This window comes from Poecilia latipinna, unplaced genomic scaffold, assembly GCF_001443285.1.
Source record: "Poecilia latipinna isolate Pla-1442-1.1 unplaced genomic scaffold, P_latipinna-1.0 Scaffold332, whole genome shotgun sequence".
Taxonomy (NCBI): domain Eukaryota; kingdom Metazoa; phylum Chordata; class Actinopteri; order Cyprinodontiformes; family Poeciliidae; genus Poecilia; species Poecilia latipinna.
The window spans coordinates 197,595-214,300 of NW_015112948.1; the positions used below are offsets into that span (position 1 = coordinate 197,595).

General features: G+C 38.5%; 1 protein-coding gene across 2 annotated transcripts; it reads right to left on the bottom strand.

Moving 5' to 3' along the window:
- Nucleotides 1-255: 255 nt before the first annotated feature.
- On the bottom strand, nucleotides 256-6,702 carry LOC106949237 (12-(S)-hydroxy-5,8,10,14-eicosatetraenoic acid receptor-like). Of its 2 annotated transcripts, XM_015035366.1 has the most exons (3): nucleotides 6,231-6,702; nucleotides 5,569-6,131; nucleotides 256-5,245 (listed from the first exon to the last, which is right to left on the bottom strand). In XM_015035366.1, the coding sequence occupies exons 2-3, from the start codon at nucleotides 6,124-6,126 to the stop codon at nucleotides 4,775-4,777; spliced, it is 1,029 nt and encodes a 342-aa protein (XP_014890852.1). In that variant the 5' UTR covers nucleotides 6,127-6,131; nucleotides 6,231-6,702; the 3' UTR covers nucleotides 256-4,774. The 2 variants fall into 2 exon arrangements, with proteins under 2 accessions (XP_014890852.1, XP_014890853.1); XM_015035367.1 differs by having other exon boundaries at nucleotides 5,569-6,702.
- Between the last annotated feature and the right edge of the window lie 10,004 nt (nucleotides 6,703-16,706).

Sequence of the window (16,706 nt, forward strand, 5' to 3'; positions counted from 1 at the left end):
TTCTCTCTCTCCTCTCTTTTTTTTTTTTTTTAAAACCTGATTTTCTAACTTTTCTTAGCAGCATAGCAACAGCCACAATTGTTCACGTCTTCCACTGACTGTTGCTAACAGCGCCACTCTCAAGCGCACCAAGCAGGAACTAACCATTTAACGCAGATAAGGGAGGGGTGGGGTGTTGAGCAAATATGGATGTGTGTTTTTTGATCTGGGAGTGTGAACATTACATTTTTACTGCTAATTGACAGGGGTCCCGATTTTTTATTTTTATTTCTATGAACAAAAAATAAATAATTAAATTGTGGAGGACCCCCTGTTGGTCAAGGCCCCTAGAACTGTCATCACTTTTCCCCCCCATACCGCCCCCTAGACGCCAGAGGCAACAAATGTTATAGTTGGTCATGGGTAATGCCAATTATCTACCTGTGTGGATGGAAAATATTTAAACTTCCAGAAAACAAATTATAAAAGAAATCATCATTTTACGAGTTGCATGAAAACTTTACCACAGTGACAAAGGGAAGCAGTTCAAAAGATGCACGCAATAGATAAGTAACCTAAAAGAAAACTGCTCTTACAAAGGACAGGAAACCATGTGAAAAGTGATTATCTAACTGAAGATGTTAAAGCTGGTCTGTGTGAACCGGTTAATGTTATCACTTTAGCTACTTTTCATTGATTTTGTTGACGGCCTATAGAATTCTGGAATTGGTTAATTTCTTTGGAGTTGCGCAACAAAACAAAACAAAAAAAGAAAAACAATTGTTTATTGAAACAGTACTGAAGTCAATTAAGTTTAATTGACTGTCAAACTTAGATATAACTTGAAATTAACTTTAATTTGACCTGTAACCTTGATCTGTAACTTTATTTGGATCTGTTACATTAATGTGATCTTTAACTTGAAATTCATTTGAATGATTCCTGAGAAATACTCTATGGAATATAGCTATAATTTTTTTTAATTTTTGAATGTTTAGCTATTTTGGATAACAGTTTAACCCTGTTTAAATGTGAATGCTAATTTGTTTTTATTTTTATTTATGACCTTGTTTAGGTCAGGTCTTTTTTTCCACCCCCTGTTTCAACCCAGGATGGCGAGCTACCGGATCACCGCAGCTTTGCGGTAGGACTTAATTGAACCAAACTACTTTATTCATTCTGGACATATTGCCCTGGATCATGGACTAAAACCAGTCAGATTATTGATTGATGGACCATTAATCACCCTGGATTCAAGAACAGACTTAAAATAGGAAAAAACTCTTGGGTGTCATCAGGGTTCATTGTTTTGTTTTTGTTTTTTTTTTCTTGTTGTGTCTTTTGGTTATACTCATAGAAAATCACTATTACTATAAATAATAGTAATATTGAATACCTTCCTAAATATATGCAAAAATGTAAGCTTGAATACAATAACTTGAACTTACTTCCTGTCTGATGGTGTTTTATTCACACACAGGCTCCACAGCTGAACCTTTCTGACTGCCTATTATCATTTGGCCGTAGTCAGGCGCCTAGCCTTAATTAGCATTACAATAGCAAACTGAAAGAACGAGTTCACAAACAACGTTGAAGACAGCTTATTCACATAGTCCATTATCTGTCTCATAGATCCCGGCAGCAGCAATTTTGTTGATAAATATTTATCTTGTACATTGGTCAACAGTATCAATATATTTTTGCTGGTCTGGAAGTCATGGCCCATCTGTGCTTTGGGCTGCTCTTTGTTAGGAGAATAAAAATTATTAAATCTTTTGACTCGTTATATTCTGTCTTCTGCCCGGATTCAATAATGCTGTGCACAAAACCGAGACCACACAGAGGTATCACTGCCATACATAACCAGAATTTATTCAAACAGATGCATACAATCACCACAGCAGCACATCGCAAAACATCAAACTCAAAGCACAAACAAAACATCAATTACCTGAGGGAAGTGGACAAAAAATAGTAAAAGATGGAAAAATACAAAAAATAAGAAAAGGCAAAGACGTCTTTGGAGATGGCTCATGCAGATGCAAACAGCACTTTGAGTCGTTACTCTTGTGTATAAACTTTTATAGAAAAGGCGTGTTTTTCTCTTTAATATATGCATTAAGGAGGAGCTCTGCTTATCCAACTGGAAGCCATCCTGAACTTTCTTTTGAAGTTGTAAGCTTCCTCGCCACCTGTTAAAATATAAGGGAGCAGCTGTTCCTTTACTAAACGATGCGAGAGCAGAGTTCCTTCAGTCTTGCTCTTTGAAACAAGATTTTCCTGATTTACTGGCCTGAACTCAGTGGCCTTTCTAGCCCTACGCGCTACGCAGCCGTGGTGAGCTGCTATCAACCCGGGTCTTTCTAAAACGTCCTCTACCCGATTCCATGTCCTTAGAAGCAAAAGCGCTTTCAAAAATACAGACACGAGTGAAAAGACGTGCATTATAAGCTGAACAATTTCAGTTAGGATGGATACTGTGTACATCAATCGACAAATAAAACGTGTCCGTCGCGGCGCAGTGTGCTGCTGTATGATAGACAGAATGGGTCAGGAGAGGAACTGCAAACCCGTTAGAACCAGAAATCAGCGAATCTTCATCCTCATTCTTCTCCTGAGGCTGATATGGTACAGAACATTTAGCTATGACTGATTAAGTTTCTTATTGTGATTTTAGTTGACTATTGTGGTTTTGATTGTTTGTTTTGGTCTGTGGGCTGGAAAGATGGCGCCGAGCGACCGCGTGAGACATAAACGTCATACGCAGTGATGTAGGTTCCAAAGCTCTATATCTGAGTTCTCATGCATAGTTTTACTCAAAATCTTCAAATCTTCTAAAGCTTTAGTCACAGAGCCATCAGGGGCTGTATTATTTGGAATAAACACAGTATGTAGCAAACCTCAGAAAACGTATAGAATACTCCTCCATTTTTAGCTAGAAGCTTGTCCAGTGCCATCCTATTTTTGATCGTCGTTAAAGAAGTGGGGGCCAACTGGTCCTTCAAGCCTTCAACAGCGTCCCTAGTCAGGTTGGTTAACCTTAAAACATTATAATGGACATAATTAATCATATCTACATTTTTATTTGGCATCACAGGAAATAATGCTGATATGACAGGTAGATTCTCAAAACCTGCTGCAATTTCATCAGATAATTTGTATTGATCCGAAACACCTCTCAGCACACCTATCGCATCAATATAAGTGGGAGAGATAGATGTTAAGTCAAATGTATTAACAGAACGTTTACGAAGCACCTGTCACCTGCTCCTATGTGTAAGTGAGCTGGGCACCTGTCCTGGACTTACAGGGTTAAGTCTTTGTCCTACAACCTTGAGTGGGGCTGCAAGACGCATCATAGCACACACTCCTACAGCTTTATGGGGAATTCGTACATGCAATCTATCACCTCCACAATAATAATAAAGCCCAGATCTTGCCCAATTTCCGACCCTGGATGCTATCAAAGTAACATTACACCAATCACTAGAAATCTGCCCTACATTAAAATCAGGTTTAAGGTATAAAAGTGCCTGTTTGAGTGTAATTATTATTAGGTAGATATATTTTAGCAAGCACAGTACAAAGGTGAAAAGTGTGATTAACTGATTCTCTAGTTAATCCCAGCATGCAGTTAAAGCCCCATTTATCATCCGGATGAAATGGGGCAGGTGAGGAAGTAAACAAGACACGCCTCCATGGTGTTGACATTTTATGTGCTTATAGACCTTGGGATAGTATCACATACCAGCAAACTGTTGATTAGGAGAAACTATCTGACTCTTTGCCAATATTTACTCTTTTTATGGTTCCCCAGTCTAAGAGTGCAGGTGTGACCTTAAGGGATTAAAACTGTTGCCGGTTGATTCATGTTTCGACCCTGAGGTTGAAAGTTTATCCTGGGAAGAAAGTTGAGGAATATTCCATAAAGGCTGTGACTCATGGATATCAGCGCCAGACACAGCAGATTACAGATTATCTATAGGAGTTTTAGTCTATTTTTAAACAGACACAAAGCAACTTACTCATCATTTCTCACCTGTATTACTAAAAATGATATCATTCAAATGATGGTTTATTCAGGTGGGCTTACTCAGTCACAGGGGATACGTGACCTGTCTAGGTAAGAAGGAAGAGTCATTACTTCTGCTGTAATTCAGGAAAGTTTAGTCATGTTTTGTGCTTATGTTGAAATCTGCAAAAATAAAACAGTGAAGCAGATCCCAGCAAAATCACAAAGTAACCTTCAAATCTCATATAAATGAATGTAAATGTCAGAAAGAGAGGTAGATAACAAACTTAACTTTGATGACAAAATTCTTTTCTTTAGCAACTAAAACAGTCACTACAGCCACATTGCATAAGTATGGTTGCTACTCAAAGCACCCTTGCCTTTAGATTTTCAGGATAAAAATATTCTCTCAACACTTTATCTGACAGCGGGAAAGAGTTTTGCAACTCATCTCACAGTCCAAGAAGAAAATAAAAACAGATGTGCATACTTTACTCGCAAATCTCTTGAAAAAGTACTGACAATATAAAAACAATAAAAAATCTTACTGAACTTCTTAAGTCAACATTAGTAGAAGCTTTAAATCTAGAGTTACAACCACATTGGCACTTCTTTTTACATCTAGGATACAAAATGAATTTAAATATTCCTCATGTTTTTGGTTTTCAAAGCATGATTTAACATAAAGCCTCCTTTGGGCCTCATATCCGAGGCACAGTCAGTCTGGTTGCTGCACAGCAGCTATCGGCTCATAAACACCCAGCAGAACTTGAAGTCACTTCTTTAAATGACTTTGTTGCGCTCTGGTTGTGTTGTGTTTCCCGTTGAGCTGCTGATTTGCTCCGGGGTTTCTTTAAAGCAAAAAGATAAGTAATTGGAGACATAAAGTGCTTTAAACTTGGTGCTACAGAAGCAGTAAACCACCGGATCCAGCAGACAGTCCAGGTAGGAGAGGACCATGAGGCCGTCAAATACTGCTTCTGCCTTAAGCTCGTGATATTCCTTATAATACGCATGGCCTTTGACCCTAAAGAACAGCAGCACCATCCTGGCGATGGTGCACGGCAGGAAACAGAAGGAGAAAACCACCATGACGGCGGTCACGAGGAGGACCGCTCTCCTTAGCTTCGTCTTATCCCCAACGGTTTTCTTCTTCAGTCGATTGACGATGCGAACGGTGCAGTAGACCAGGATGATGAAGGGAATGAGGATCTGGGTGAAGAAAACTGCCTCTCTGACTATGTTCTCAGTTTTCTGGAAAAGTAATAAAACGAAAAACAAACTGAGATTGTCATAAACACCAACAACCCAACAGAATGTTCATTAAAAAAATCAGCCATTAGCTTGATAGTCTTTTCCAAGACTTTCAACCAAATGATTGACTCATTTCCTTATTTTCTAATCTGTTCAGAGTAAATAATTGAAATACTGTCATAAGCTGTGACTCTTTTTCCTATAAAGGAGTTAAACTGGTTGCAAAAGAGTTTCAATATAAGATTTCATATACCTTTTATGAATCACATTTTCTATGTTTTTCCCATTTCACACTGGTGATGCAAACAAGAAAAGAGCCTTACCGCCTCCCAAGACGTCTTATTGTCCGTGTTAGTCGTGTTATCGTTGTCGAGGCTGTTGCAGCAGTCAAAGTTCCTCATCATGGTGGGAATGGTGAGAGGCAGAAGCAACACCCAGATGAATATCGAGATGTAGGGAGATTTCTTCAGAGCCTTCAGGAGGTTTTTTCTGCCTGGATGCACCACGTTATAATATCGATCGATAGAGGTCACCGTTAGGAATGCGATGCTGGCGCCACGATTTAAAAACAACATAAACAGCATCGCTTTGCAGATTAACTTATCCTCGCTCCTCCTTTGTTCATTAATGAAGTTATGAATCTTGATTGGTAAACAGATAAGCAGCAGAATGTCAGCCAGCACCAGGTTGAAGAGAAAAATGATGTTGCTGTTGGATTTCCAGAACTTGAGCTTGAATATGAAGAGGTGGAGGACTGATGCATTCAGAGGCAAAGCCAAGATAAAAATCACAATCATCACAGCTGCGTAGAACTTATACAGAACCGGGTTATGAGCCCGACAGTCAGTGATGTTGGTAGTTGGATGCGACATCGACATCATTAGGTCTGCAAATGAAAAGGTAGCAGAATTATAAGAACTGTTATTCCCTAAAACTGAAGAACAAATTGTTCCATAAATGTTGAGATCAGCTGGTAGATCAAAACCCTCCAAACAACAGACAAATCCTATTGAACAAGTTTCTTCTTTGCCTTTGTTATGCTTCAGCGCTCTGGTTTCAGTCCTGGTGTGTGTAAAAAATTGTGTTTTAAAAAGTGTCTGTCCTGCTCTGTGCGACAGGATCTGTGCTGGAAGCCTTTCTCGCAGTAGTTCAGGTCAAATGAGCAGCGTCCCCTCTGAGTTTTTGCTCTCTTCTGAATCTGTGGCTCCTCCTTATTGCCTGAGGAGGTGAGTCATCAGCTGCTTTTCCACTTCTGGACCAGTTTGCGAAATCTTAAAAAACATTCATAGTTCTGCTTCTGTTAGAGGGGCTAAACAAAACCTGGTTGCATATAAAACCAAACTTCACAGTGCTTGGATTCCTGAATGCCCAACTGGAAACTTGTGAAGCTTTGACAAGTCGAAGTAGGAGTCGTGTCAAGACACGTTAACTTGACCTAATTTGAAAGCCAGCTGGAGCAGAAAAAAAGCATTTCACCTTCCAGCAGAGCATGTCACTTCTTTAATTCACATTTCTTTAATGCATAAGAAATGGAGGGTTGCCTTTGGGCCTCAAAGTCTGCATGCTTTGAACGTCTCTTCTATCCCAGCAATAAGTCCAGACAATGTTGCAGATTGAAATATGAGGTCAAGGTCTGGTTCAGAGTGGGGCCTCTTCCCAGACCTAAAGGTGAAATTTAGATGATTAAATCACTCCAGATAGTGTGGACATACCCAAATCTTTGTTTCTTTAATTCTAGTAATAATGTTGGTATTAATCATCTTTTGCCAGCCTGAAACAGGCTGGCAAAAACATGTTTCCTGTTTCAGGCTAATTTGAAAATTACTTTTAGACTCCATTTGAGTTGATTCTTACTCAGGCAAACTTGATACAGGACAGAACGGACAACTTTAAAAACTCAATACAGATAACCCAGCCTACTCACAGCTCAGTATTTGTGGAGAATTTGCCTATTCACAGATGTTTTTCATGAAACATAGCTAAATATTATAGATTGAGAAGCTGAAATTCATCTTCAACTTTCTAGTCATTGAAAGTTGGCTGAAAGGAAGACTGTAGACTTTACCTTCTGCAGGACAGTGGACATCCTCACAGAGACAGACAGTCATTTAGAAAGACCAGTCTGCTTTGGACTTTTAGAGCAAGCTAGAGTACTCCATATAGAAAGACCTCAGGCTAGGATTGCTGCAAGGCAACAGTGCTGCCAACTGTGTCTGTTCAGCTAAATTTCACACAGTCATACACAACTTTTATTAAACCGTCGTTGAAGAACATCACAACTTTCTGTGCTGTCACAAAGCATAGAAGGAGGGAGAACACGAATTTGTTTACAAATCCCAGAGTTGAAGGGAAAACCAGTTGACAGTAAATAGAGGATTTGGAACTAAACAATAAAAGCAGGTTTTTTTTCTGTGGTCTATGAAGAAAATGCACCAATAAATGACCAAGAGTTTATGTAGAATAAACGATTCCTAGAAATACCACAGTGAACTCTTAATCCTGTTACTGAAGAGCACCAACGTGGAATCTGCAGAGTTTAAACTCTGATTATTTAACCCAGTGGAACATTTAATAGAGCTTTATTGGGGATGAGAAAAATATGCAGCCAGCTGAGAACATAAACAATCAGACTGCTGTTCTCAGGCAGTGAAGCCCAGCCGTGACATCACTAGCACTCGGAGTAAAGCTCCTTGCTGCTATAACTCTTTCTTCAGGCGACTCCTCTCACTTTGAACCGGGCCGTCTCTCACGAGGCTGATATGTTTTGCTGTTGCAGGATTTTTCCTGTTCCACCTTCATCCTTTCTCCCACATTAACCAACATTTAATCTAACTGACAACATATACAGATTAAAAGATTATCCTAACATTAATATTTCATTAATTTTACAAAGCTATCAAAGAAGCAGAACAGCAAACTAAAAGCATGAACACACTAGCATGTTATTTGTTGCGTATGATTGGATTGAACTGACTTTTCTTCTTAAAGGTGCTTTGAGACAACATGTGTTGTGAATTGGTGCAATAAAAACAAACTGAATTGAATTAAATAATTTAGCCAGCACTCTTTTTGGTAGCAAGTAGTTAGATTTACTTCAGTAACACTTTAGGAAAAAAAACTACTTTTTTGGAGTACTTTTACTACACTGCACTTTTTACTTTTACTCAAGTAAACATTTTTTTAAACTTGAGTAAAATTTCTGGTTACTCAGCCCACCGTGAGTAACTTCCCTGAATGAAGAACAAGCTTGTTTTAACTAAAATTCCTCCAGAACCGGATGCACACCTGTAGTTTATAATGAAGTTTCACAAGCTTTACTTTGAAAAAAAATCTTTTGCCTGATTTTATTTTGTGATTATGTTATCTATGTGAATAATTTTCATTTGATCTTTAAAACACCAAAATTTCAACATGTCTTGATATTTTTAAATATTAAATAATTGATGTTTTGATCAGTTATTCAGTACTTGAGTCGCCTTTTTGCCCAAATACTTTTTTACCCTTACTTGAGGAATTTCTTGTACAACTACTTTTTACTTTTACTTGAGTAAAAATATGTTGTAGTGCTATTTTTACTTGAGTAAATCCTTTGTTTACTTTATCCATCACTGCTTGCAGTAAGGAGGTCCTGGGTTTGAATCCCGGCCAAGCAGTTACAGACAATGGATGAACGGATGAATAATCTACTGGATTATGATGCTGTTAATCTCACAATGTTAGTAACATCCCAGTTTTGGTAAAATTGCATCAACAACACTGCATAGCTATAAATGTTGCAAAGTTTCAGTACCAGACCAAAACCGCCTGCTAATAACAAAAAGTCTAACTTTTTTTTCACATAACAAATGTTAGCATTTCTTTTTTTTTTTTTAAATATCTGTGATGGTCTGTTTCTGTGGTTAAAAATAAGATGCCACAGGAAACGGGACACTGGCCTTTGCTTCACACGTCCAGTTTGTTTTCCAGTATAGCATTAGCTTACATAATGGGAGCTCAACATTGACAATACTGTTTACATAACACCATTATTTTCCAGCCTTTAGTGTCTGGAGAAACCGTCACACTGATGGATTACTAGAGAGGTGAATACCTGTGAGTCAGATGAACAAACAGTGTCCCAGACACTCATCACTGCTTGACCCTCAGATTTTTTATAAGCAGCTGATTCATTGTTGTTCAGTGCAAGAAGATTTTTATCAAACGACTCCTTTCAAATTTGTTCAACACTCATCTTCTGCTGCTCATAAATGATTCATTAAGGACTTTTGTCTCAGACAACTCATTAGTTGGAAATGATCATCACTGACAATCAAAGGTAGCTACAAATGTCTAAACTGCTCGATAAATCATTAAATCAGGTCATTAAATTCAATAACAAAAGTTTGGTGTTCTGTTCAAGCACTCCACGCCAAACCAATGCAATAAACGCTGCTTATTTGTATTTATCAAAAGTTAACATAGTACCAGAGGGATTTATAAATGACATGTTTAAGGGTTAGATTAAAGTCTGGACTTTGACTAGACCTTGTAAAATTCTGGTTTTATCCTTTTCAGCCATTCAGAAGCAGACTTGCAACATTATCTCTTTCACATAGAGATAATGTTGGCCGTAAAATCAGCCTTTTAAAATTATATTTTGAATGTACCCAAGTTATCTCCTATATGAACATTTTAGGTGTCAAATGCAAAAACAGATGAAATCCGTAAGGACAGTTGTCAGAATTGCGTTATGGATTCTAATAACTGCTGTGAAACGTGTCACCTGGCATTCAGTTACAATCTGACCAGGTGAGTTTTGAGTCTAATTTGATCATTGTTTTCATTGCCACTTGCGTTGTATTGCCTTTTATTTGTGTTTTTTAAAGAAGCACTAATTTTTTGAAAATAGAATACTGTCTTTATTTTGACAGTACATCCCTTAACTGGACTACAGTGTTTCCCACTGAGCCTGCCTGGAGAAATCAGGAAGTTATTGTTAATTTTCAGGCATTGAAGCAACACATTCCCAACCTTGAACATGGAAATTCAATCTGCAGGCCCTGATGAAACAAAAACACAGCTCCTTCTCCACACAAGCAGCAGGTCGAGACCCGGAAAAAACGCAGGCCCAACTCGGTCAGAGTTCAGCATCATGCTGGAACCACAGCTGCGTCTTGTCACAGAGTGCCAAACACAAGTCAAGCCTTAACACCTCCGAAACGCCATGCAGTTCCCATGCATTCCACAGCAGGAACTACTGGTAGCAGCAGTGGCTGCACTGAGGATGAAGATAACCCATCCTCCCAGTGTCACCAGTTTCCCAAGCTCACAGACCTGCATCCCATCTTCTGCCTCTATGATTCCCACTTGGACATACATTGGAGGGTAATTATATCAACAACACTCCCAGCGAATTTCCTTCGATAAGATGAGAAAATCAATATTGACTGTGGAAACTTTTCTCTAAACCTCAATATCATATTCAACTCCCATAGGCACTGGATCATTAGTTTTTAAATGAAACACATTTCCTTCTGTCTGAAAAGAGGATTTTAGAGCACTGAGCAACAATCCACTCCTTTTTCCTTTTAGCCCAGTTAAAATCCTTCTGATTCAGACTCCATCCTCAGTTCACACCTTGTGAATCTACTTCAGCGTCTTGAATGAACAAGCCTCTGAAAGTTCCAGTTACCTCTATTGTTTGTTTACCATTTTTGCAACGTTTTCCACTCAACTTTCCAATAATACTGGGTACAGCAGTCGCTGCTTCATTAGCAATGATATTTTATAGCTTACACTCTGTGTGGAGGGTGTTAAGACTCTCAATCCTACTGTCCCCCTTATGATGAGAAACAAAGTTAGTGATTTTCATCATTTCTGTGAGGCATTATTATGACATGCAGTAAAGAAAATAGGTATTTGATTGATCCATCCATTTTCTTTACACCCTTGTCCCTGAGTGGGGTTGGGAGGGTTGCTGGTGCCCATCTCCAGGTATCATTCCAGGCGAGGTCACCCTGGACAGGTTGCCAGTCTGATGCACGGCAACACAGAGACACACAACCATGCACACACATACTCACACCTAGGGGCAATTTGGAGAGGTCAATTAACCTGACAGTCATGTTTTTGGACTGTGGGAGGAAGCCGGAGAAACCCCACACATGCCCAGGGAGAACATGCCAACTCCATGCAGAAAGACCAGGGCTGGGAATTGAACCCAGAACCTTCTTGCTGCAAGGCAACAGCTCTACCAACTGCGCCACTGTGCAGCCTAGGTATTTGATATATCACCAATTTTTAAAGTTTTCCAACTTACAAAGAATGGAGATGTCAATTATTATTATCATAGGTGTACCTCAAATGTGAAGGACATAATCTGCCAAACATTCAGAAAATCACCATGAGCAAGACCAAAGAGTAATAAAAGTAATCAACCCAACCTCTTTCCCTATTGCTGAAACTGAAGGAGTCTCAGTGGAGACCTTGGGAGACGGAGTGGCTTCATACCTCAGTCAGGTCAGATCTTCTTTTCCTCCAAGTGGATGGATGGCTCTTCAGTTGCCAAGTTATTTGCCTTTTTTTTTTTTTGGAGATTGAGCCACAGCTGATGAGAAAAGTCTTTTGAGCTTAGGCGTTGAATCCTTTTTGTAATGTCCCCGGTTCCTTTGCTCAACTTGTAGGTTCTTTATCTGTCTTAATCTTGGGTCGACGTCTGGAAGAAACAGCCACACTTCTCCCTTCTTCACTTCTTTATATAGTTTGTTTAATAGACAGATGTGTTTAATTGGTTGTAGACTCCCTTTATGGGCTGGATGCTTGGGTAGATTATCTCAAATCCCCCGTCCGTTGCTTATGAGAAATGATGTCATTCGGTTTGCATTCTTGTTCAAGAACCTTCACTTTCCCAGCCCAAAGCCTCTGATTATAGTTCCCTTTTCTCAGCTGTATTCTTATCTATTATCTGTTAAAACACTTGATGTCTCAATGGCATATGATTACTTAATCATTTTGATCCATTGGTGATCGGACACTAACACAGTTTACTGTATATTCTCCTTAAGATTACATTGAAAATCCCAACTCATTAGTCATTAGGATCTTCGATTTAACAACAAAGGAATCACATTACTTTAGATTTAATCATCAAATCAGCAATACTATGAGAACTGCATGTAGCATTAGCCTCTCTCCAGTAACCACTAGATCCCACATGGATAAGCGGATATAGACGATGGATGGACGAAGCATACGGAGAGGCTTTGAATTAAAGTTTTTATCTAACAGTAGAAGGTTGTTTCGAAATGGTCAGGTTTTGAAATAACTAAAGGTTTAAAAATGCTGAAACTGACATTCAGTCTTTTACTTTTTTGGGGTCTAGTGGCCTTTATTTGATAGCTAATTGACAGGAAAGGGGGCAATGAGAGAAAGGGGAAGACATGCAGCAAAGGTCACCAAGGCCATGAATCAAACCTGCGACAGCTGCATTCAGGACTAAGGCCTCCATATGTGTGTTGTGCTTAATCCCTGCACCACCACAGCACACCCAGTCTTTTACAGTTTGATCAATGAACACAGATTGCATCAGGACCTCAAAATGTATATGACCTTCTCAGAAGCTGGGGACACGTCACGTAATCTTCATCTTTCCCCTTACTTCCCCCAGGATAAGAAGAAAAGATGAAGCTAATCTAATAGTAAGGCCAAAATCGATATAAGATACTTCTGTTTCCGATCAGTTATGAATCATTTTGTTAACATTGGAACACAGAAACACTTGGAGATTTTGCTGCTGTTGGACACATTCTTGAATCTGTTATTTTTGGACTTTTCTCAGCTGGTTTTAAAACAGTTCATTCTTTCCAGTTGAGCTCAGTTTGCCATGAAACAGAACTGGGTGTTGTAATATCTTGGCCTGACTTTAAACTCCTCATGTTTTAATCCCAGAGTTTAATTTTTGCTTGAGCTGTCCATTCATTGTATTGTAATTATATTTTACATTTATGTCCTGTGTGTATTTTGAGCTCAGCTTTGCCAGGTTCTTATTGGGTTTGTCTTCTACCTTAGTTTCATATATTAGAGGTTCGTCTTTGAATCCTCGCTGTCCAACAGCACAAAGATGAAAACTGACACACAGTTACATTTAGTTTCACCACACCTGATTCAAATCAATGACTTAATATGAGACTGGTGCAGAATTTGATGACCCACTTTGGAGGTTATTCATCTATTTCATTCAGGTGTGATGGAGCAAAGATGCATCTAAAAGTTGCGAAACAATGGCTCTCAAGGACAGTTACCAAAGGTGTAGCATTACAAAATGTAGAAAAACATATCTTGTACATTTATGAAAGCATATTAGAGCAAATAGGAAAAAATAAATACATTTCTGCCAACAAACTAAAATTTTTACAATGATCTCAGAAATTTTCTAAAAGAACAAGGACATTTCTGAGTTCTAAAAGTTAACAATTTGCAAGGAAAAGCAAAGAAAAAATTAGGAAATTTGAGCTTGAAATGTCAAAACCTTTCTAAAAAAAATCAAATTGTGAGATTTTCTAGAAAAAAACTTTGAAATTTCTGAGTTTCAGAATCAGAAAATTATTAACTTTTAAAACTCAGGAAATTGTACAATAGTAAAATCAAAATTTCACCTATTGAAATTTTCATGTTTTTTTTTTTTGTTTTTTTTGTTTTGTTTTTTTTTCAGAAAATTTGACATTACTTTAAAAATTTCTGACTTTTCTTGCCAATTTTCAACTCTTCAAGCTCAGAAATTTATTTATTTTTTCTAAAATATTTCTGAGTTTTGGCAGAAATTTGCTCTTTTTTCTATCTGTAATGGTCTTTATACACTGCCATAACATTTGATATAATTGCTTAGAGCTAAGAAATTCTCCAACAGGAAGAAATACACCTAGTGATCTCACACATGCTGAAAAAGTTTCAGCAAAAGAAGGCAAATAAATTCAAATGTCCTGGGTTCAATTCTCGTCACCCTGCGAGAGGCAGGGTGATCCCGCCTCTCGCCCGAAAGGTTTGCTGGAGGTAGACACCAGCACCCCACTAGGGACAAGTGAACAGTGAAGAATGTCCACTATTGGATTTTCCTGGAGGCCTTTTGCTGAGGCATTAAATCTTTTAATGTCTTTCATGATGAACTATGCTTTTGATGTTTTTTATGTTGCCTAAAGTGAGTTAGATGATGAATTAACTGTTTCTGAAAACAGGAAGTCAGTCTGATAATGTAAAGGAACTAAAAGAAGCACAGATAATTTGGGGGATTTTACACGTTCAAACCTTTTGCGGTTGTTTGACGGCTTGCAAGCAGAGCTTTAGCAGCAGATTATTTGGTTTCATCTGATAATCTTTAAGTTTCCTTCTTGCCATTTTATCAGTTGCTGCCTGTTTTTGCTTTCTTACTGGTTTACTATGTTTGTCTCCTGAGAAGCTTATGAGCAAACAAGATAATCTGCAGATCTGTACCACAAGAAGCCAATGCTGTGCCAATCTCCTCTTGCTTCATATGCAAGGCGTAGGAAATGATAGGTAAAAAAGCGTTGTAATGGTGTCAAGGTTGCCTGCATGCATGTTTTTGTGGATGTACTGCAGTTGGCCTGAGTTGGTTTGTACCAGAGGTTTGCAGCTCCAGTGCCACTGTCCTGCGACTTTTGGATGCATTCCTGCTTCAACATAAGTTGCAGACCTTTGGTTTACACAAACATATTTCAAATGTTGTATTATAGTTTATAACGATAGCTTTATCACACTCTCGCCAATGAAATGAATATTTTTAATCTAACATACCTGCATTTTTCTTCACTTCTTGACTCCAAAAACATTGCATGATTTGCTGGAAGTATCTCAGTATTATTAAGAGGGAACATCTCAGCCTGTCTGCCACACACTTGTAGTCTATTTGACAGAGCACAGAGGTGACGGTGCAGTGATAAGGTTCTATTGCAACATTGATGTCTGCAGTTGTACCAAAACACTGGTATAATGTGGCACTGAGGGAATAATCAGGCCTGAATTTAATCTATAGAACTGCACACAAAAACTTCTGGACAGAAAACAAAAGTAAAATCTGGAACAACTTGAAAAACCCATTCAAGGTTGTGCCAAAGCAAACCTACAAACACAGTATGGGAACAAAGAAAGAAAACTGTTTTGTTTTGATTGCTCACTTATTAACTGTTTGCAAGTTGGATAACTATCAGGATTTGCTCACTGTTGTGCTACTGCTTATTCGTATTAGTAATATAAGCTCTTATCTTCCTTCATCTCCCCAGGTGTGATGAAGGAAGTACGAGTCGGACCAAGAAGACAGACAAGTATCAAAACATGTTCGTAGCTTCTTAGCAGGGGCGCAACTACATAATATTCAGGTGGATGCGAAAACATAAATCGGAACCCCCCTAACCCCCCAAGGAAGGTATGTAAGGGTGAAGGAGCGTAGAAAACATACGGTCGCTCTACCCGTATGAGCGACCGTATGTTTAACCCCCCCCAGACGAAGACACGTGAGAGGTAAAACTCGCTACATTTACATATGCGCGAGGTGAAGTGTATGTGAAGGCATCATCGGGGCGCCGCCCCCTCCAGACTGCGATTTGACGCCCCCTCTGGCGCAGCGCCCCTATGCGTTGCATGCGCTGCATACCCACTTTTTGCGCCACTGCTTCTTGGGATCGTCTTTCTGGCTTGATTCAGCAAACAAAGACAGGTAGGCGAGTGATTAGCAAAACAAAAGGAAGTACGGCAAAAACAAGAAGTGGATTATCCGGCACTGGTAGTTTCTCTTCCTCTTCAGAGATTTGGACTTTGAAATCCTCAGTGCTAGTTACTTTTAACTTAGTTTTGTCTTGTATCCAGAAAACTAAGATATTTACACTAGAAAATAGACAAAAATATTTGGAAAGATTTTGTATTTTTGCATTGAAGTTCCAGTTATTATTAATCTTACTAAACATGGGTTTTAATTTTGATTTAAAGGAACTCAGTGTTTCAGCACTTTTGCAGTTTTCTGGAAGTTTGATCCAGATTGGAGCAGCATAAAAACCGAATGCTGCTGCTTCGTGTTTGAGGAAGATTGATACGAGAAGTCTGTAGTGTATTTTGGTGCTAAGCCATTCAGTGACTGAATAAACTGACAGAAGTATTTTAAAGTCTATTCAAAGCTGAATTTATCTTCATGTTGACCACCTTTTTTGATTATGAGCATGACATAAATCATTTTAATGTTAGTGTAAGTTAAACAAAACATATTAAGAGGTTGAAATAACCTATGATGATGACTAGGTTTGATCTTTACACAGGGTTTATTCAAAATAATGTGCTAAAACCAGTTCTGCTCATCCATTAGATGTAGAAATATTTCCTCCACTTTACAAGACAGCTTAAGCTGATGATAATGAAACCACAAACCTGTTTTACAACAATAAATCTCACACTGGCCTATTAAAAGACAAGTTTTACGAAC

Coding starts and splice junctions, on each gene's coding strand:
- LOC106949237 (XM_015035366.1), bottom strand. CDS start 6,126: ATGATGTCGATGTCGCATCCAACTACCAACATCACTGACTGTCGGGCT. Junction 5,246..5,568: donor ATAAGACGTCTTGGGAGGCG/GTAAGGCTCTTT, acceptor TTACTTTTCCAG/AAAACTGAGAACATAGTCAG.